General features: G+C 45.3%; 1 protein-coding gene across 5 annotated transcripts in view; it reads left to right on the top strand.

The window, feature by feature from the left end:
- Nucleotides 1–23,001, top strand: part of LOC138472811 (mitogen-activated protein kinase 8-like) — a gene marked incomplete in the record, with an annotated part of 957,660 nt that overhangs the window by 660,597 nt on the left and 274,062 nt on the right. For 4 of the 5 annotated variants that reach the window (XM_069611172.1, XM_069611169.1, XM_069611170.1 and 1 more), the window contains 1 exon segment: nt 4,521–4,592. In XM_069611172.1, the coding sequence (XP_069467273.1) occupies nt 4,521–4,592 (72 nt within the window). 5 annotated transcript variants of the gene reach the window in all.

Here is a 23,001-nt window from a genome sequence, read left to right as displayed (position 1 = left end):
GGTCACAGAATGACGTGTGATGGCTCAAAATGCAGGTCTTGAGTCTAGGGCTGCAGAGGTTTGGAATCCTCCCTCGCCTTCCTGCCTTCTCTGACACTCTGGAGCCTGGGTGGGAATTCCACAGGATTCCCCCCAAAGGCAAATTTCACACACAGGCCTTTCCCACGCTGGAGGGCAGGGGAAGATCCAAGAAAGGACAAGCAACACTAAAATGGCAAAAAAAGAAGACTGGGGCCATTTTGGTAAAATGGTCACCCATGGGAGCCTTTTCCGGGGCTGTGGAAAACAGCCTGTGGTAAGGGTGCACCAAATTAGTAAAAAGGTTCACTGCCACCAGACATTAAAGGTAAGCTTGTCCCTGTAACAGAAATGTTAGTTAAAATGACAAAGGGGATACATTGTATCTCCCCAGCACTCCACATACGGTTGGGGTGTGCTGGTCTCAAAGTTGAGAGGATAAAATATCAATTATATCCTTGGGTACTGTAGTTCTCACAAGATTAGATGGAAGAAGCTTAAAGGGGGAGCATAAAGGGCATCCCTGCAACAATTAAGCAATAAACCCCGAGCCGCAGAGGCATTAACGAAGCCGTGGGGCATTACTTGACTAGTTAATGCCCCTGCGGCGAGCGGCTTATTGCTATTAGTACCCCGGCCCGCAAGACCGGGGTACTACTAGCATTCTTTTTCAGTTCCAAAACGCTGCAGTGTTTCAGAACAGAAAGAAAAAAATCTTTTTTTAAATGGCCGCTGGGAAAGGGAAAACTGAGTCCGTTTTCCCTTTCCACGGCGGCCATTGGGAGCGGACGCGCTGGGGACAGAAGTATTCCCAGCGCTTTCGCTCCCGATAAAAGGAGAAAAAAGAAGGTAAGTGGGCTTGGGAGGGCGGGGAGGGGATTATTTGCAGGGGAGGAAGAAAGAAAACACGTACCTGAATCCCTGGTGGGGGAGGATGGCAGCCACCAGCCGTGTGGAGGCTCAAAGCAGGGATTGGCCCGTTTCGAGCCTCCTCATTGGCTGAGGGGTTGCCACCTCCCCCACCGCTGGGTATGAAGATTTGAGGGATTCTGCATGGGGTATGCACCGGGCGAGAGCCATTCAGATTGCGTTTAACAATTTGATTGTCTCTTGCCAGGTACTAATGGGCAGTATGTGGCAAAAGTTGTCAAAGAGGATACAATGAAAAAGACATTATGGAGAGTCTTAAACATAATATCCATAAAAGGAGTAAAAGACTCTGTGTGGAAAAAGGTTCGCACTCACTGAGGTATAAGAAAAAAGAATCCACCAGTATAGCAAAAGGCTCTGGGGTTGACACAGGTCAGGAAGATGTACCATTGCAATGAAAATCTAACCTAAGGCAGAGCAAGCATGTATCCTCTATCATCGTACATCCTGTCTAGTCATCCACTGGCATACTCTGGGACTACCCACCTACCCCACACATGAAAGGTCAAAGCAGTGGCCCGAGTGGCTATCCATGTCAAAAAGAAAGTATGCACACAGTGCACAAGCCTCCTCCTTTGTGTGCTTGCTCGTCCTCTGCCTTTATCCACCCGCAATAGAACCATTACCTCTTATGTCTCCTTTATTCTTGTGCACCATGATCCCACCCAAATCCCAAGACCTAAAAGCATGGGTTCGATCGTTCATCAATGGCATCTGCTGCATTTTCTTAACCTCATTATGCGTCTATTCCTCACTGATCTATATAGGCTGCTATTGTGATAGTCCAATTTGTAAATTATTTTCTTTATAGTTGAAGGCTGAGGAAGTGACAGCGTGTGTTGTCTTTTTATTACTGTCTAAAACTAGGTTTTGAATTGCATGCCTGATCCTCAAAGGGCCTATGTTCTCACTATCTGTATTGGATGGTTTGACTAACAAGCGCTCTTGCTAATACTTACTGTTAACATCTGACTCTGATCCTCTTTATACAAGTAAATCTTATCATGGCGGAGCTGGGGGGTACACAGAAAGCCTACTGGCGTCTCAGTTTATCTAGCCTACCAGCTGGGGTATTTGTGGTAATGCAGAATCTTTGTTGTAGGGCCCAGTGTTTCCTTTAGGGGGGACTTCATTTTAGAAACTGCCAATGAGATTAGGACCTCCCCACTGTTACCAATGGAGAAAGTGTAAATTCCATCATCATGCCCCACAATATAGCATCACGTTCTATACAATAAATCTGTTCAAGTTTCACATAGTTTTAATCCTAGCTTATAGTGCTTTGCTATACATTTTGTGAAAATTGGTTGTTCGGCTCAAACATGTATATAACCAGGCACCAAGACATGGGTCGAACACCAGAATCCTTTTTGTTGACATACATTTCAACAGTTTCTGTACACAATTGCATTCAGACTAGGAATAATCTGCTCCTAGAGAACGGTCCTGTTTACCACCTTTTATAATCTAGGTATCTTCATTACTTTGCTAGTCTAGCTGCATTCAACAATTGCTTGCCAATAGTTGATATGAAAAATCGATTTACATTCCCCCCAAAAAGAAATCGGACTGAATTTCATTACGCATCAGTTTATTTTTTTATATATTTATCGCCAAAACACAGAGCTGAGTGCTAATTTGATGAATCCATTCACTCACCAAATCCTAAAAAGGCAGAGAAGCCAATGCCATAATTGACATTTCCATGGCAGCCCAAGTGGCATCAAGAAATGTAGCTGTTATTTTATCCCTGGATTTTCATGTGAAATAAATGTTGCTCTTTGAGTAGTATAGAGGCTGAAAACAATAACACATGTGTTGCTTTATTAAGGGGGAGCTGAGATCCTGCAAAAGATGATGCTAATAATTCAGGAGAAGCCCACATTTCAGAATCCAAGCTAAAAAAATCATTTGGGTGTTAGATTATGTCTTTCCCCACCCCAACTCCCCTCCCCCTGTGGGCCCATAACACAGTTTGCCTCCTAGGGAATTGTATGGACATACTTGCCTTTAGAGAGCCATCCTAAATCCTACTTCTACTGTCTTGCGGGTTTATGCTTTGAAAATAGATCGTTTCTAAACCAATAACTTACATTCTCTCCCCTACTCCTGCCCCAGACCCACTCCTCACCCCTATTTGTATGCTCTGCGCCAAAATGAACACCCTGGAACAGCCGCTGAGAGGGCAAGCTGTTAGTATTCAGAACAAAAGCTACTGCGAAGTACATTGATTTCTTAAAGGGATTCAGTCTGTTTGAAATAGTCTAGTGACGCCAAAACTGTCAATCCAAATAATGGATGCTAATTTGTTTTGCTTGTAGACATTACTACTGGATCTTCCTTGCTGTCACCTGACTAGGGCCACAGAGTGGGAAGACATTCCTTAAACAGGATTGAAAGCTTGTGCTGAGCATGGCGAAATAGGCTTTCATCTTGGCTTGTGTGCAAGTCATGCCCCACTTGGCAGTGTACAAATCGGCCATTGCTGCAAGAGACCGCCATCTGATCTCCTGTTAACCATTAATCTCTCCTTGAGCATCCCAGAGAAGATGGTGTCCTGCAGCCCTTTATCAGTGACCCTAGAGTACTCTGAAGATGCAGTTAAGGAAATCACTCAAAGTTTCTGCAGACACTTCGCCTATTTCTAGTGCATTTTTCTAGTTTGAACGTAAAGTAATCAAAGATGTTGGGCTGATACCTTCTGAATTGTGCGATTCGCATCCTCCCAATTCTTTTCATTTGGAGGCATTCCAAATGTTTTAAATGGAGCAAGCAGGGTGTTAACATATAAAAAGTTGTTCACCCATGTAGCAATCCCTAATCGCCAATTAATTGTCCTGGTTCAGTAATGGGCCTCATTTGTATCTACATATTTCACATTATGCTATAGTGGTACTATGTGGTTGAGTGGAAGGTATGCAGAGTACTCTTGTGAAATGTGGATGAAAGGCATGCGTAAGAAAAATGCTTTTTCTTCATGCTTTTTCTTCATATTTTGTGAGTGCTTGGCTTCATTTCAGTACTGGCCACAGGGTGGCGCTGTTCTTCCTCTTGGTTATGGGGTGTGATTAGAACTAGGACTACACCAGTAACTTCACCTCAACACCGCTCTTTGTAATGGCATATGTCCTCTACCCATACACCTGCTATGCCATTGACTTAGGTTATAGCTGGTTTATAGGATCTGTTTTACTAGTCCTCAGTGCAAGGGTATTTCTGCAGTGAGCCAAATGTACAGCTTTAATTTTGGATACCTTCATTTTTACGCTAATAGTGGTGCCTTTGCACTATTCGACTCATTCACATCCCCTCTTCCTCCCACCCATTAAGGTTTTTTTATTTCTCCGGACCCCCACCCCTTCCTGTTACCCTTCCCGCCCACACATCCACATAGCTTTTTTCCTCGCTCCCCTGGTCTCCTTACTTCTTATGGTGGTTTTCATTTATGCTATTTTATTTAGTCATTCTGTCTGCGCAGCCCTTTCACTCTGCTTTCACACCAATCCTGTATCTGCCCCTTCTTTGTCTTAAGCTGATCCTTTTATGTTAATTTAATTCCCTTTTGTTTTCAGTGGACATTTGGTCAGTTGGGTGCATCTTGGGAGAGATGATCAAAGGTGGAGTCTTATTTCCCGGTTCAGATCGTATCCTTACCGTGCGCTTCAGATGCAGCGGATAAAGGTTGAGTGGTGCAATTGTGTTCCCTATTTCCAATGGTGTCCATCCCCTGTCCACCTTTTTGGTCTAATGAACCATGCTCTGACCCAGAGGTCATGAAGTGCTGCCCCAGTGGCTGTTGCGATCATACTCCAGGACAAGGTTTCATACATCTGAAATTGAATCACTCTTTTCCCAACATTGCAGAATTTGTGCTGGGTACTTTTTATTACAGCACATTGCCAGATGGCATGACTCTGAATGTACAAATGTTGTCTGTGTAAAAGGACTCTCTGCTCTCCATGAACGGCAGAAGCCCCACTGCTTACGCTAGGATGCTCTTTCTATTAACGGATCCATGCTGATGACCCCATAATTCCACAGATGAATACATACCAATGTTAAAATATGCCGCCCATTATTCCCATAGGGCCCTATGCTACCACAGAAACCCTCACTAATTTCAGTGGGCCAGAGGTAACCTATAAGGATCCACACAACGCTAGATGGCCAGGTTGCTACTCCATGCTATTTGCACTTCATCAAAGGTCCATGCCACAAATAGTGATGCCAGTGATCCTGCCCCACACCTAGGCATCCAAATCAATTAAGGTATTCATACTGTTGCTGCCATCTATTGTAACTTTCAGGAACACATTTCTAATATATCACTGCTATTTCTTGTGAACACTTAAACTTATACCATTCACGTTGTGTTGCAGGATAAATAATCTATTTTCAGAACACCTGCCTATGTATGATTACAAGTATGTGTCATCCTTCAATCTTTACTGTTTCATGGCCTGTATGTTGCTGGATCACTGCCTTTCTCTGCACTGTTATTGATGAATGTGTATAACTTATTGCTACAGGAAAAGGCCTTGAGGGGGGTTTCTTGAAGCAACATCTTTATTGTTGGCTACCATGTATAAGGTTTCAAATGTTTTTTCTGGAAAAAGAGGTTGTCACTTGTCCAACACTTTTTTGTATAGTTTATTTAGATACTTGGGGTTTGCATTAGGAAGTGGCTTGCCATCTCCACTGACGCCTAAAGGTCAAACATTGGTATTGAGAGCAGAGAAGACTGTTGTGAAATGTTTTTCAAAGGTAGAATAGCTTCCCAACACGTGTCTGTGTAATGTCGGTCTTGTTTTTTTCTCCTACCTTCATATTTGCTTCCCCAAGTACTCTTTCAGAGTACCCACGTAGTGCAAATTCCTCAAGAAATTGTTCTAGTTGCTTAATGCATTCTTCTTAATCACTAACAATGTGTTTCACCCTGAGCCGTTGACTATGGAGACTTTTGGTGTTGGGAGCTGATGGAAACTAAGCATAGGGTAATAGGTTATTCCTTTCATTGGGTTTCCGATACATATTGGTAATAAATCCTCCAGATTTTGGAACCACTTCCAGAAATTGTATTCTTGGGGTACCTACAGTCGTTGTGAATTGTGTGTACTATCATCGATCTGAAGTACTCGGACATTCTAACGATTATAATGGTCCATGTCAACTCCATAAATATCGTTGGTGCTGAAGCGAATTATGCCAAACAGGGTTTTCAACATAGTTAAGCTCAAAGCTCTAGATGAAACCATTGCTATGTAAATGGACCATAGTTGACCCTATGGTAGTACCTGAAACTTACAAGTGATACTGATTGTATCTGAAATAAACGTTTTGTGAGATAAATGCCAACAAAACTAAAACTCCTTGCCAGCCTCAAAGATTTCCTTCAATAAAAAACACTCCATGTTCCAAAACTAGGCTATGCAGTATAAGTATACAAACTCCTATCAATTGTAAACAGAATGAAGACAATTGTTTTAGAACAAACTGGCAATGTTTTAAAAAAAATAGGTTGTCCTTCATATAGATGGATGTTTTCTGGACTAACTGTTGTAAGAAATGATTCATCTATACTCCTAAAGTTTGCAGCATACGGTCAATGCCACATACAATAGGTCTGCCTGGTGGTTTTGTAGAATGTTTGTGAATCTACGGATATGTTATGATATGTAATTTATAACGCGCCTATACACATCTGTTTTTAGGCGCGACAAGACAATGGAGAGAAGGCGGAGGGAAGGCAAGACAAACAATCTTGCTCGGCCTTGTGTCACTCAGATTGTCCAAGCGTGCAAACGCAAAGTGCAGGGGGAAGGGGTAGAGGGAAGTACTAAAGCTTCATGGTTTTCTCAGTAATCCAACCTCTTGATTCATCATGTTCCAATAACAAATGAAGGGCAGTCCATTTCCTTAGCTAGGGTTGCTCTCCAATTTAGAATAAGTCTTACTATCACTCAATTATCTCAAACATTCTGTCCCCTAGTCTTTTGAATCTTGTAATACCAATGTGCAAGGGACATATGGTAAAGTCATCCTTGGTATGCAAGGCTTTAATGAGGGCCAATTCTCCTCTATTAAGATTACCTTGATTTCTATACAGAGGGACTTGGTTGTAATGGCGCTTGTCTTACATTCATTGAGCTGCTTATCCACGGGAAGGTTAAAGAGGAAGAGCTGCTTTGCATAGAATATTGCGTCCACACCAAGGCACATGCTCCTCACTTGAGGGTGGACCTGGTCGTAGGCAGAGTTGAGCCTCTCCAGGTCTAAGATGGAATCTACGCTTGAGACCCTTCTATTGCTGTGACTGATTCTTTGGAATGCAGATGATTTGATCCTGGGAACCTTCAAGATAGACCATCTGTTGAATTCATCCAACCACAAGGAGCAAAATCTTTCTCTAAATCAAGGCACTAGATTTGGCATTGGGTATCCTCCTCATTAGGTGAGGCGGGTACAGGATATTTGCAGACCATAAGAACAATGGGATTCAGGTCTCCATATCTTCGCTGGATGTCAATGGAAATATGTATTTGGTGCAGACAGCATAACATTCTCATCTCTGCTTCGCACATGCCCAGGGTGGACCACACTTGGATGAACTCATTGAACCACCTCCACCATGAGAGGGAACTCAACCATGGTACTCGGATGTTCTCTGTGGAAGATTTCTCTAAGTGGACCTATTGGTGTTCCTATGGAACACCAAAAGTCTGCTTTTTGGGACACAGAGGTGGGGATAAACGGGGGCAACCATCCATTAGGCAATGCCTTCTTAGTGGAGTGGGACCTTTCTCGCTTCTCTGCTACCCCTCCCATCCTATTTTCCACTCTACCCTCCCTCTTTCCCTCTCTCTGTTAGCTGTTCCTCCAAAGGTATCTCTATCCTCTCCACTACTATTATCCCCAGACCACCACCACCACTACTACCCCTCTCAACACCACTACCCCCACACCACTACTACTCCCCATCTTCTCATACATCCTCCTTTCACTCCTTCGGTCACCCTGTCAATTGCTTGTCCACTATTTATCTCACACCTAGCACACACACACACAACACAGAACCACATTCTCTCACCAGCCAATATCTTACCTTTTCTGTAAACTGCCTCATCTTCACTGTCCTTCCTTCTGGTCCACTTCCTCTGACCTGACCTGAGCCCACATCTCCCTGCTTCCTGTTCCTTATTGTATCCTCTTGTTCCTTCTTCCATTGGTTCTCCCCACTGTAGTTCCCTGGGCCAATTAATCCCAGATTTTTCCGTCCCTGAAGTGGTAAAACATCAAAAGGCACATGGGGGTGGGGTGTAAGCCCGGTCCTTTTCTTGTGCAGGCTCACCGAAGTGTCTATGGCTGCCCACTATTGCAATTGTTCCAGTTAGTTTGGGTGTCTCCCAAGTCAATGGAATTGGATTCAAAATCCAGAAGCCGCTAGTTGGCTCGGACAGATGAGTGTTGTTACATGATGCAGATTAGTCTGTCGTTGAACTGCTCCTCAGCTCGGTTACAGCTGAGCTGTGTATGGAGCGGATTACGCTGTTCTGTGTAAGTGCAGGCACGTGTCGTGGCCAGCCTTTCAGCATTGCCTAGTGGTTTCTTTGAATGGTGTGGTTGGTTGTGTGCGATGACATGTGGTCCCTCTGAAGTGCTGATTTCTCTTTGGTCCACAGATGAAAACCTGACTACGTGGTATTGCTCGCCTAACCTGTTTTTGCGAGTGTATTCCACTGCTTTATTTAATGTTCTGTGCAATCTCATACTGATATGTAACCACTGCTTAATTTAAATACTACTTGTAATGTCCCACTGTTATGTACCTACTGTTATGTAACCACTGCTTGAAGATATGCGCCCGGTAGCCTTTGGGCCTGGTTTGCGCTATACAAATAAATAAATAAATACAAATGGGCTCGCTGGTACTTGTGGTAATCCACAATAAAGAGAGAAAACTGGCCAGCATCTTGGGTATGGGGTGATTAACCTTTGCATTGTGGATCATCGCACAGGCCATAAGGGGACAGGGACTGGGGCCCTCCAAATTGCTGCCACCTCCTTCTGGGGTAGGACGGTTTCTAGCTTCCACCCTGGTAGGCCTCCCACCCCAGGCTGAGAGTTGTCCCCACCCCCTCTTGGTAGGGTCACATGACTAACCCCATCTCACACCTCCACTTTTTCCTCAAAGCCCTCTTCTTTCCCATGACCAGTAAAGGCCGTAGGATACCTGGACAGAAAATCTACTTTGGCTTATTTTGCCCCTGCTCTATACACCCGGATGTTGGAACCGGCCATCCACACCAAGGGACCATCATCGGGGACCAGCTTAAACTGCTGACCCATGAGGTACTATTTAAGTCTGTGAATGGCCCACTTAATTGCCAGGCACAACTCAACCACATGGTAGTTCCATTCCCTTGGACAGTGTTTTCGGCTGATGAACATACTGGGTCTTTCCTCGCCCTCTTGCATTTGAGACATAACTGCACCCAGACCGATGGAAGAGGCACCTGTTTGTAGAATTAAGTATTTTGTAAATTCTGGCATAACCAGCACCACCCTGTTGCAGAGAGCTTGCATTAATCTTTTGAAAGCCTTTCTGCCAAACACATGTGGACACTGGAAATGTAGCAATGATATTGGGAATAATAGCAGGATATTCTAAGCTCTCTGGACATATCCTTTCAGCTAAAACTGTAGGTATTTTTATTAGTGGCACACAAGCGACCTCTCCTAAGGAAGGCTCTTCAGAATATAAATATGATCTGAAAAGGTTTATAGGAATATGGATTATTATTATTAGTATGAGCCAGAGAACAAGTTACTCACCAACTGGTAACGTTCTTTCAACTGGATGTTCCTCCAACGTATTCCTCATCTTTGACATGTAATGTGCAGCTTCGGCAAACTTTTTCGGCACAGGGCGCTTTGCTTTGATGGCGTCGAGCAAGGCGTCTCCGTCCAGGGTGACATCATTGGATGTTATAAGTAGCACGCACAGTGCCCGTTGGCCTCAGTTCTGTTTTTCCCCTCCTCATGTTAGCCAACTTGCTTGTTAGTACAGGCAGGCAGTGTCAGCCTTGTTGGAACGAAAGCTGTAATAGCATGGGAAATTCTACAGAAAAGTAGGATGGGAGGGCGATAAGGAATACGATGGAGGAACATGCAGTCGAAAGAACGTTACCAGTTGGTAAGTAACTTATTCTTCGACTGGATTGTGTCCTCCAACATATTCCTCATCTTTGATGGACTCCCAAAGCAGTATCCAAGACTGGAGGAGAGTGGAGAATTTAGATTTGCCAGTTGTCACAGGGCAGAATAAAGTACTGTCTTACCAAAAGCAATGTCCTGAGCGTGGGAAGTATCCCAGCAATAATGCTTGGTAAATGTGTGCAACGATGACCACGTTGCAGCATCAGAGATGTTTCGAATGGGGACTCCCCTTTGCAGGGCTGTGGAAGAGGCCATGGCCCTGGTGGAGTGTGCCTGCAAACCCTCTGGTGGGTTTTTGCTCACCAGTCTGTAACATTCTGAAATCGTAAGGATGATCCACCTGGACAAAGTCTGTTTTGAAAGAGCTTGCCCTAATTTGCGTTCAGTATTTCCTATAAAGAGCTGGTTGTCCACTCTCAACTTGGACATCCTAGACACACAAAAGCTTCAAGCACTTCTAGGGTCCAATCTATGGAGCCTTTCTTCCTCTTTACTGGGATGGGGCAGAGGATAAAACATTGGAAGAACGATTTTCTGATTTAAATGGAAGTCTGATTATTTTAGGCAGGACGGAGGGTTTAACCCTCAACACAACCCTGTCCTTGTGGAATATGGTAAAGGGTGGCTTTGAAGAGTGCCTGCAACTCGCTCACTCTACGTGCAGATGTCAGAGCAACCAACAGTATAGTCTTTCATGTTAACAACCTCAATGGACTTGTGTGCAAAGGTTCAAATGGTCCACACATTAAGAATTTTAGAACCAGGTTATGGTCCCAAACTGGAACCTGAAAAGCCAAAGGTGAGAACACATTTGTGAGCCCTTTCAGAAATTGATGGAATTTTGAAGTAGGAACATTCCTCCAATGAGCGCTTGAATATGGAGAGCGCTGCTAGATGACCTTTAATGGTCCCAATGTGAAGACCTTTGTGTGCTAAAGAAAGCAGAAACGATAGCACATCCGGAGTCGAACATAGAAACGGGATAAACATTCTTTTCCCTGCACCAGTCGCAAAACTTATTCCAATGGCAACGGTACAGAGATTTTGTTGCTGGCCGCCTTGCCGAAAGCAACACCTCCATCACATAATTCGGGGGTCCCAATGCTTGCATCTCAACCTTTCAGAAACCACGCATGAAGGTTGAGTGTTGACCTCTGGATGGAGAACCTGACCCTCCCTTTGCGAGAGAAGGTCCTCTCTTTGTGGAAGACGTATCAGAGGACAGATGGACATGTCCAGAAGGTCCGGGTACCATGTCCTCTTGGCCCAATCCAGGGCAATTAGGATCATGTGGCTCCCGAATTGTCTCAACCTCCTGATTTCTTGAGGAATGACGGGAACCGGCGGAAACGCGTATACCAATGGAAAATCCCAATTCACCACAAACGTGTCTCCTAGAGCTCCTCTCGGAGGAAATTCCCTTGAGCAGTACCTTTCGCACTTCCGGTTGATCCCGATCGCAAACAGATCTACTTGAGGGGTTCCCCAAAGGGTGAAGATCTCTTGAAGGACTTCCTGAGCTAGTTCCCTCTCGTCGGAGACTGTACTCTGCCGGCTCAAAGCGTCCGCCGTTGTGTTCTCTTCCCTGGCCAAGTGAACTGCTGATGGGGAGATTACTTCTCGAATTGCCCAGTACCAGAGCTTCATTGCCTCTCTGCACAGTGGTAGTGACCCTACACCACCTCTTTTGGTGAGGTAATGCATGGCCACCGTATTGTCCGTCATTATTAGGACATTCTTTCCCCTGACAGAGGGCAGGAAGGCCATCAGCGCTAGTCTGATTGCCCTCAGCTCCAAAAGATTGATATGCAGTTTGGACTCCGATGGAGACCAGCGACTAATAGCTGTTAGATCGTTGGTGTGGGCTCCCCACCTCGTGAGTGAGGCGTCTGTCACTACAGTCGTCTCCGGCCATGATTGTCAAAAAGGTTCCCCTTTCAGGATATTTTCCTCGCAGGCCCACCATACAAAATGCTGCGTAACTTTGATCGGGACCTGCAATAGATCTGACATCCATCCCGAAAACTAGGACCATTGCGTTCAGAGATCCCACTGTAGGGATCTCATTCGTAGACGGGCCTCTGCCACCAGATAAACACAGGATGACATGAGGTCGAGCAACTTTAGGCATTCGAAGGCCAGGAGACAGTGGGCATTCTGAAACTTTGTTACCATCTGGAGAATGTCTTGAGCCCTGACCTTGGGTGGTGAGCACTTTCCCAAGGACGTGTCTAAAACAGCCCCGAAATACTGGAGCTGTTGGGAAGGTGTCATGTGCGACTTCTTGAAATTGAGGGAGAAGCCCAGCCTGTGTAGGGAGTGGTAGGTAACGCTGAGGTGATCCAAGGCTTGCTCGGGAGAACAAGCCCTGATCAGCGAATCGTCCAGGTAGGGGTAGACGTGAATGCCCCCTCTCCTGAGATGCGCTGCCACCACCACCACCACCACCACCATTAGTTTGGTGAAGAGCTTCGGGCAGAGGGCAACCCAAAAGGCAGGACTCGAAACTGATAGTGCGAGTTGCCAACGGTGAACCTCAGGTATTTCCTGTGCTTGAGATGGATTGGCACATGAAAATAAGCATCCTGACACCAACCAATCCTGTAATTGGGGGGCCTGAAGGATCTGAGAAAGTGTGACCATCTTGAATTAGTCCTTCCTGAGGATCAAGTATCTCAAGTCCAAGATGGGTCTCAGTCCTCCGTCCTGCTTGGAAATAAAAAAAATATGGGGAATACTAACCCTTGTTCCTCTACGCTACATGCACTGGTTCTATAGCACCTTTCTGTAGCAGGGTTCATATTTCCTGCACAAGGAGCGGATCTGGAATCCTCAGAGTGTTTCCCTGGTGGATTGGTGTGAGGCTGCGTTTTGAATGGTAGGCAGTAACAGTGGGCTATTTTCTCCATAGCCCACACATCTGAAGTAATGGCTCGTCCTCCTTCGAGATGCTGAGACAGTCTGCCCCCCACCTGTGACACGTGACGCAAGCTCTCGAAGTGGTTTTGAAGCAGATGCTGATGCAAGGTAGCTGCAGCTGGAGTTGGCTTGGCACCTCAACCTCGTCCACCACGAGGGAACTTCCGTTGACCTCTTTGACTGGCCATTCCTCTCGCCTTTTCAAAAGAGTACTAGCGAAAATGTCGCCCCCTCCCTGGCAGTCCCGCCGGACGAAAAGGCAGAGGTTGCCTAAAAGCGCCCACTAAAGATTTGGCAGCCGCCTTCGAGGTCTGCAACCTCTCAAGGCTCTGGTCAGCCTTGCTGCCAAAAAGGTGAGAACCGTCAAATGGCATGTTGAGAAGACGATCCTGCACATCCAGTGCAAAATCTGATTTCCGCAACCATGCAAATTGGCGCATCACGGTGCTCGTGGCCATGGATCGGCTGATGCTATCTGCAGTGTCCAATCCAGACTGAACTGACTCACACATGGCTTCCTTGTCGTCCTTAATAATAGCCAGGAAGCCGTTCCTTTCATCCCCTTCTGGAATATACTCTGCCGCCATGGGTATGCACTCCCACAGAGTGTACAAAAAGTTTGCTAAGGCACATGTGGAGTTGTCCGACTTCAGGGCCATACTCCCGGCTGAAAATACCTTCCGTGGCCATCCATCCGTGCGCTTGCCGTCCCTATCAGGAGGGATGCTAGGGTACGTTGCTTTGTTCGAGCTAGCCATGGCTGCCTGGACCACCAGACTCTCCGGAGTGTGGTGTTTGGACAGGTAGCCGGGGTCGCTACTGGAAGGGCGGTATTTCTTTGTAAGGGACTTGTCCACTGCCGGATTGGTGTCGGGGGTCTCCCAATTTCTGCCCACCCTTTTTTTGCAGGGCCACGTGGAAGGGTAATACAGGATCTGTAGGTGGACCTTAGTCTAGAATATTGGTCAGATCATCCTGATCAACCTGTACCGGGGGTCTAGCCCACCCTAGGTACTCCACTACTCTGGACATCAGTTGCCGGTATGAGGAGTCAACGTGCTTCCCTGGTTCTGGCCTGCCAAACTCCAACTCAGGAGAGGTGTCTGGTGGCATTATGCAAGGTGTTATAAAGATCTTGCATCTTGCTCTCTTTTGATGTAAGGTTATGATATGAGGCATTCTGGCACATTGGGAGATCCATACTGAAGCCCAAAAAGGAGCATCTTCCCCATCTGATCTCTCTTCCTCCTCAAAAATGGAAGAGAGGGATTTGAAAAAATTCTTCTTTGGCAGAGGAGTGAAGATTATTTCAGGAGTACTCGCTGGTTTCGAAGGCGTCGATGTAGATTTGGGTTAAGCCTTCTTATGAGTCTCCTCAGGCCCTGGGGGCTGAACTGACACAATCGGTACCTTTTGGTGTCAACAGCTTGGGCGTCGACGGCGCTGGAGGCCTAGACGAAGTTGACGAATCAACAGGCTCCTTCGACGGTTTTGGCGCTGAGGGTTCTACAGGCTTCAAAGGCGTTGATGATCTCGAACGCTCTCAAAGTCTCGAGTGATCCTTGTCCAGTCTTTTTGGAAGGGCATCTTACCCTCTTGGGGGTGTCGCCCAACACGGACGAAGAGGATTGCGATCGATGGTGCCTCCTTCTCGATCGCTTCGTCGAGGACAAAGAATGGTGGGAGCCTCTTTGGGACCTTGATCTTTTTGTTATCCTTCTTACGCCAAGGAGAGAGGTCTCTCGACTCGGTGGCTGAAGAACAATCAGGTCGGGTTTTACGGGGATTGGATATCTTGCCTACCTGCAGTTTCTCCTTTTGTTCCCTCACGGCCTTTCCTGTCATAGCTTGACACTTGGAACAGGAATCGGTGTCGTGGCCGTTGCCCACAGACATAAATGATGCAGATCCATAATGGACATCTTGGAGCTGCACTCCTTGCATTTTTTGAATCCGGAATGAGGGGTCGTCTGAGTTGAAGATGAAGACATATTTTTCGAAGGTAACTGCGCAATTGAGGTAACTATGCAATCGAATTGAACGAGGCGCGAACACGTTTGCGGAAAAACTGAACTGAGGCCTATGGGTGCCATGCGTGCTACTTGGAACATCCGATGCAGTCACCATCGACGGAGGCCCTCGAGGGACATCGACTCGACGCAGGGGGCCCTCTGCCGAAAAAGTGTTTTGAAGCAGCCAAAGCTGGACATTACATGTCAAAGATGAGGAATACATTGGAGGACACAATCCATTCGCAGTGGCATGTACAACACATTTACTACCTAAAAACAGGCAAATACTGCATAGAAAATGGGGAATATTCTGAACTTGCAGTAAGAACCTAATGCGCAGGACAACCACTCTGCCCTACAAATCAATGGTGCCTGCAGCCGTCTCCTACATTGAGGAGCGCTACTATTTCTGCCTAATCTAAAGAGGAACTTAACTTTGAAAATGCATCTTTAAGTTTGCATGAATAACTAGGTGTGGATAAATATGGATTACAAAAAGACATTCATTTTAGAGTCAAATATATTTTGAGTACCCACAATAATAGCTCATTTGGGAAACTGAGTCAGTTTATTTACTCCTAGGCTATCATTTTACTCTAAATTTACAAAATGGGGAGCAAAATAATCCATCTTCAAAATCTTATCTGGGGACCTGGAGCCACCCCACCAATTCAATTCTGCCTTGCTATTAGATAAAATCAAGACCAGCTTAAATAGGTTGCAAACCTTTCCCTATCCAATATTGGTAGAACAAACTTGATGGAAAGGATAGCCATGCCACAAATGGGCAATCAGTGTTAGGAAGGAGTCCATTAGAAGAACAAATTGCCTGCCTTTGGTAATGTTCTTTCTGATGGACGTTCTCCCACTAATTCCTCATCGCCCTCCCTACCTGCCCCTTTATGGGTAGCTTTTACTGTTGGGTAAGATTTTCATATCTATGATGCATCTTCCTGACCTGTGTCAACCCAAGAACATTTTGCTTTGACTAGGTAACTATTTTACCTTGTCCCTAGGTGAAGGGGATTCTTTTTCCCCTCTCACCTAGTGTTTTACACATTTTATGGATTACCTTTTTATGTATTTCCATAGTGTATAGTTGAAGTTATAGTTTCTTACAACTTTTGTGCTTAGGCTGGGTTGCCCCTTTGGCCTCAACTGTTAATTTTTCTTTCATCCACTTGGGTGAGCTACTGTTCCCAAGTAGTAAAGAGGGATTTTCATCCCCTTTACATTTTGTGTAAGTGAGCCAGCACACCCCATTTTATGTGGAGTTCTGGGGGGATACAATGTATCGCCTTTCTTGCTTACCTGGAAACATTTAGCTACAATTGCAAGTATTCTTGAATGGCTGGTGGCAGTGCAACTACTTTCATGACTTTGGTCATTTGTTCTTGCAGGCTGTTAATTCAGCCTCGGTAATGCACAGGAGAGCCACCATTTTCTAAAATGGTGGGCTCCTTCTTTTTTTGCTATTTCTTGTGTGCTTGCTATTTCAGAGGTCTTCCCCTGCCTTTCTAGGCGGTAAGGACCTCAGTGGAATTTCTGTCTTTGGCTGGAATACTTTGTATTCCCTCCCAGGCTCCAGAGTGTCAGAAAAGCCAGGAAGTGAGGGAGGAGTCAAAACTCTGCAGCCCCATTTCCCTTCCCAGTGGGGGGCTGGCTGTCCTGATTGGACAGCCAGACCACCCCTTGCTGTAAACTGCAGGGAGAGAATGCAGAAGTTGTGCTGTAGTTCCTGATAAAAACTCTGAACCTGGAAGCTGCTGACAAGTCAACCACTGTACCTGCAACCAAAGAGGAAGATGAAGAAAAGACTGCTGCAGTGATTTACAGTGACCTGAGAGCCTGCTCTGTAACCAGAGCCTGCTGTTACCCTTCCTTCCAAGTGACCTGGGGACTCTGAAAACGACAATCCCCTCCCTGAGCCTTGCGAGATCCTCTAGACTCAAGAAGACCTGAATTTTAAGCTATCCCATGTCGTGCTGCAACTTTGCGGGGCTGCAATACCCCCAATGCCCTGGGACCTCGAGCCAGTGTGTGGTGCAGAGTCTTCCGAATTCCAAATCAAGCTGAAACTTTGGCCCTCCAAAGACGTGATTCTAGTCCAAAAGGTCCCTTCACCAGAGTGTTGGACCTCACAAACGACAAGAATCCAGCCTGGAATAGCTGTGCGCCATTCCCGCAGGAAAGGGCGGTCCTTTCGGGATGCCATGCTGTTCGGCGGAAAGCAACGGAAGAGTGACACCCAGAGCAAACCCCCGAAATGAGGAAAAAACACCAGAGGGGAAAAACCTCAGTTGAAGATCTGGAGGTAACCAGTGGAGTGTCCAAACAGAAGAGAGTAGCGAAGTCCCGAGAATGTGGCTTGTGGAAAAGAGGAACGAGGAAGATGAAGGCAGCGGTAGCCGATAGCACAGAGAACAAGGCTCCAGCAAGGAAGAGGTAGCAGAAAGGTAAGTGGTAGTATCAGGAGCAAGGAAAAGCTAAGCAGCATGCGACCAGATGGCCAGAGAGAAGGAAAAAAGGCCAGCGCTGAGCTAGGGTAAGAACCGTAGCGTTGACTCACGGAGATTTGCCTCTGTGTTGGTTTTCAGGAAGCCGGAAATCCTCAAACTGGCTCCAGTCGGACGCTTTGCTCCTGGGTCATTGACACAAACAAGGGACTGGGCTGTCTAAGAACAGAAGCGGCCATCTTGGTAGTTCTGACCGACGTTCCAGTAGCTGAAAATGCTATAGAGACCATTGTGGGAGGCGCTGAGCCGTGACACAACCCTAAATTAGTGTAGAAAGTTATTGCTTACCTTAGTCTGTGTTCCACTGGTCTGAAAAGCAACTGTAATGGTATATTACACCATAAGGTTTTACTCACCTGGTATAACTGTGTGTTTTCTTGAATGTATTTATAGGTTCATAAGGTTTATACTATTCCATGTATTTGTGTTCCACTTTTCAAAAAAGTATCCTGGTAACAGGGTTGGTTTCCTAAGTGATTACTTAACTGAGTGTGCCTGCATGACTGACTGGTTATACTAACCTTGACTTACCGTAAAGTAATCTAAAAGTTACTGAGGGTTTTACTCCCCATGAATAGGTGTCCTATACTAAATGTGTTTGATAGGGCCTGACTTCCATAGAAATACTAGTTTTTTGAACAGTTGATTTTTATAATTTTGTTTTCTATATAATATGATGGTATTTATTTACCCAAGATTTTCATCCTGCCCTACTTGTATTTAAATAAACCATTTATTTTTTACAATATATTGCGTTTCAGTGTTTCTTTGGACCATATGTATGCTACAGTTTCTTTTACCAAGCTACAGCCCTCTCTCCCTCCTAAAATAAGCCTGTCTGCTCTGTCTACGCTAACAAATACTCAGGTGGTACAGCCTTATACTAAGAGTGGAGTAGTGTACTGTCTCGTTTGTTTGGTAAGTGTCTTAACAATTATACCTTAGTTCTGTGGTCCCTCAGCAACAGAGTGCTAGGGAAAAAAGGTTAGAACGGAGGTCACGGGGTGCGGCGCCCCTGTATATACTAGGTCTGATGTAATTTCCAGTGTGGGATGGGTAGAAGCGCGGGCAGAGCAGACACAGAGCCACACTGCTGCCCCTGGCAGTGGAAAGGTTTCCAAAAAGTCGCTGCGCTGGGAGATTGGTGGTATAGATGAGGAATTGGTGGGAGGAACGTCCATCAGAAAGAACATTACCGAAGGTAAGTAACTTGTTCTTCAACTCCAAATTATCTCATCAGTACAGTTGAGGAGAACTTGTCACCCCCTCACGAGATGGCTGTGGAAGAATCTGTCCTAATGGGGAAAATAGTTTGTCCACCAAAGTACAACAAAACACTATCATTGGGTAACGTAGCAGAGCAGTTTGGCCTCCATCTTAGGAGGGGATAGGGTGGCAGCAAGGTACAGCTAGGCCCAATAGATTACATAAAGATGACCCTACAAACCTACTACCTTTTTAAGTTATTGTACATAGGACATAAGTTCATTTAAGTACATTTGTTTAAAGAAAAATATGCTGCCTTCTATGCTCGGGCCTACGAGTTCCTGATGGTGCTGCAAAGATACCTAAAATAAAACTCTTCTCCACAGTTCTTTAAATTCTATGGAAAACCGTGAAAAAATATTTGGGTTTCTCTTTTTGCACTCCGTCATTTATAAAAGATATAGTCATATATAGTTTCCAGAAGAATTTGTTTTAATACATTTTGTCAGCACAATGAATATCTTGCTTTCATTGGTCTATATTAATTTGCCAACACGTGTTTCAAGCTATTAGCTCTTCATCAGGGAATATAATCATAGTGAGGTTTAGTAATTGTGTTCCTTCTTTATTTGCATCAAATTCACTAATTTCCCATGTAGCCTTGACTTTTCTTTTTTTTTTAATACAGCTCCACATGCATGTACATTTAAATTGCTTTTATTTTCATTAATTGATGAAATATTGAATGGTAATTATTCATTATTGTGGTGTACCATTATTAAAGTACCTTGGTTTGGGTACATTCGGCGTAGATCCGTCTGCGTGTTCGAGGAAACTGTAATTAAAGAAAATACCACTCCAGGCTACAAGAATAATTTGTGAATTGGATACCAAGTTAAGGAGCACATAAGACCAAATGAGAAGAGCACTGTGACGAATCTGGAGACTTTGCCCCTTCTTTCCTAGTGTGAGACACCCCCTTTAAGGCTAGGGATGTAACCCCCGCTAGGCCCACAATGAGAGACTCCCCTGCAGGGAACATGTCCTCCCATTCCCACTGGGAACTCCCTATACCAAAGAAATGTTCTGCCTACATGGGAGTAAGAGAAATTGATAGTACCGCTATATGTTGGACTCAAAACAACCGAGCTTACCTCTGTGTTTGGGCTCAAGACAATACTGATGTCTCCATAAGCTTGGCAGCTGATGGTGAACAATACGCCCCTTTGAAGTTGCAGAGCGAGAATAAAGGGCCAACAACCCATGAATGGAGAGAGAAACCATACGCAGAGGCAAGCCTCTGTCATGGAAATGCTGGTGAGGGGCAGAGGAGTGCTGAGCAGCGTAGCCAACCGTGGCATGGAGCGAAGCAGATGGCGATGGGAAAGGCCCTGGCCCGACAGACGTGTGGGGCCAGGGAAGAAAAATCACACAAAACCAAGCTTACCTGGAGGCTTGACCACGCTGAGGACACGGTGGGCCCAGTCCCCGTGGACTGACTCCTAAACTGGGAATCTTGGGAGGAGTGAATCCTCGCTCTCAACGCGAGAGCAAAACTGTGAAAGAACGCAGAGACTAGTGGAACCAGAGACCTGCTAATACTGAGTCTGGGGGAGCGGCAAGCCGGGGAGAACGCAATCGCTGCTGAAGACTCATCCTCCCTCAAGCAAACCCTGCAACACTGAAGGTACACGGGTTTCTCAGGTCAGGAGGCAGAGAGATGAAAGAGCGAGAGAAAAAGAGAAGGGTTACGGTAGCCTGAGAAACCGGAGTAGTTTCAACCTTCAGAAGGGTCACAAGAACCCACAAGAGCTACAAAGAAAGAGGGGTTACCCATATCCCAGAGAGATGAGCTGGACATTGGGACAGAAGAACCCAAGGGAACCAGAGGGGCCCAATATGCAAAGCGAAGAACAGATACAAGGGGAGCATGGAGGCTCTCAACATCTGAACCAATAGTTGAAAAAAACAAATAGAAAAGGGGTTGCCAATACCCCAGAGGGCTAAGTGAAAGAACAAGGGGGGGGGGACATCCCAAGATAGTCACAGGGGCCCGACAAGAGAGTGCGAGACAAAGGTAAAGGGTTGTGGAGACCCGAGAAACCCGAACAGTATAAAGCTCAAGAAGAAGCAAAGGGGGGTCCTGGGAACTAAAAGAAACAGATGGAAAGAGGGGTCACCCCTATAACAGAGATTATCAGGGAGACATTTGGTGCAGAGAAACCAAATTGAACCACTAGGGCCAGTAAAGTGGAGAACAGACCGAAGGAGAACCCGGGGCACTGAACATTTGTAATAAGAAAGATGTGGAGATATCCCTCCACCTAAAACTATCTTAACAGTTTATTTTGCAGGAACTTAATATTGTTCAACTTTGTGAAACTTGAAGAACTTGGATAGATTGCCAATAACTATTAAATAAGGTGAACTGTTAAAGATAATCAGCGGATCCTGGGCCAGGAGGAACTTGTGGAACACTTGAGAGATTGTGGTGACCAACCCTGAGTGAAGAACACTCTAGCTAATTTTCTTTTACATTGTTACAAAGTGGTAGAGCCAGTTTAGTGGTTCGTTTTGGACAGAGGGCTATTTGTCTTTTGACCATTGATGAGCCCCTTAGTTTAGTTTTGATAGGAAGAGAATTCCCCTTTAGCGGTACAGTTAGTGAGGTGTTTTGCCTTATAAGTTAAATAAAGTTACTTGGAAATCATATCTTCTGGTTTAAGTCCTTCTGACTTGCTGCAGCCCTTAATGTTACTAATCTCACTGTGATGTACAGCTTGACAAAGAGCTTATAGCTTAAAACCTGTATTGGTAAATGAAGGCAAATTAATATAGACCAATGAAATAAAGATATTGATTGTTCTGACAAAATTGAATTAAAAGAAGGCATTTTTTTTGTCTTGAAATGTAATATGATGATCTCTCTTGTATACATGATGGAGTGCAAAAAGGATGCCTAATATGTTTTAGGGCATTGGTAGTTTTACAAAAAATACTAGAACAGACTACACAAGTTACACCGTAATAGGCACTTCAAAATGGTAGAAAGAAATTAGGCAACGCAATCATGGGCCACTACATATCCCGGGATGTTAAATACCCCACAGGAAACAATTTTAACACAGCCAAAGGCTGATGGAAACACTAGTGTTCCTATGGCAAAGAGCATGTTGCAGTGATTTATTATTCTAAAATAGATTAATAAATCACTGCAACCTCCTAAAAATCCAAGTTGGTCACAAAACTCAAGGATGGTAGGGGGTACCCAAGACAAATGTCACTTTCCAGGTAATTACCTTTTTAGTCCTTTTTACAGAGTTTTAGAAGTTCACATCCAAAGCGTTTCCCCTAGAGAATGGGACAAATCCCAATAGGCTTACCGCCTTTATGCGAAAGAGCAAAGTACTTTTTTTCTTTTACCTTACAAGCGCAGCAAAAGGGGCAACCAGCTGAAGGTGACAACACAGGAGAACCCCAAAAAGAATTCCAGTTCATTGTTAAAGAACGAGTAGGCTACGAAGGGCTGCTTGCATAGGAAGAAGCAGTGGGAATGTGGGGGTCCTCAAATTCCCACTACTCCTTGACCTAATGTATCCTGATGAAGAAACTGAAGAATACAGGGACCCAATAACCGCGGGACATGTACTCGCATCACAGGATGAGTGGAATTCAGCCCAGCGATGACAGGAGAATGGCAAGTTTAGGTACCATGGTTTTGATCAGGCTTGTTGTAATTGGGACCTCTGACTTGAAGGAACTTAAACCCATGATCTATTGTCAGGATCGGTTGAGCCTTGTGCGGAGGTAGCACGTACACCTGACTCCCCGTAGTGTCTTGCTGCCTGGAAGTCACACAAACACAGGCCTCCGTGACTGGCCGGGGAAAGGGGGTTAGGGGTCCGCTGATTGGATAGGTAGGGGGATTTAGGGTAACCGGGTAGAGGGTGAGGTAGAGGTAGTGGATGGGTCAGGGGTTTTCAGGGATAGATGCTGCCGTTGCCCCTTCTTGGGGTTCCTGAGTTCACAGGTGCTGCGCCCAGTCATTCATGCTCACTTGCAAACACAACACCCCCAAACCCTGCCTGATCCAAACTTCTTGGGCTAACATAGCAATCTTATAACCTTCAGTTCGATACTACACATTTGCATTATTCACATGCACATTAGTGGAATGCTTCCTG

This window comes from Ambystoma mexicanum, chromosome 8 (assembly GCF_040938575.1).
Source record: "Ambystoma mexicanum isolate Mex_15411 chromosome 8, UKY_AmexF1_1, whole genome shotgun sequence".
In the NCBI taxonomy this organism is placed as follows: Eukaryota; Metazoa; Chordata; class Amphibia; order Caudata; family Ambystomatidae; genus Ambystoma; species Ambystoma mexicanum.
Note: the sequence above shows the minus strand (reverse complement) of the source record. Positions and strands in the feature narration are given on the sequence as shown.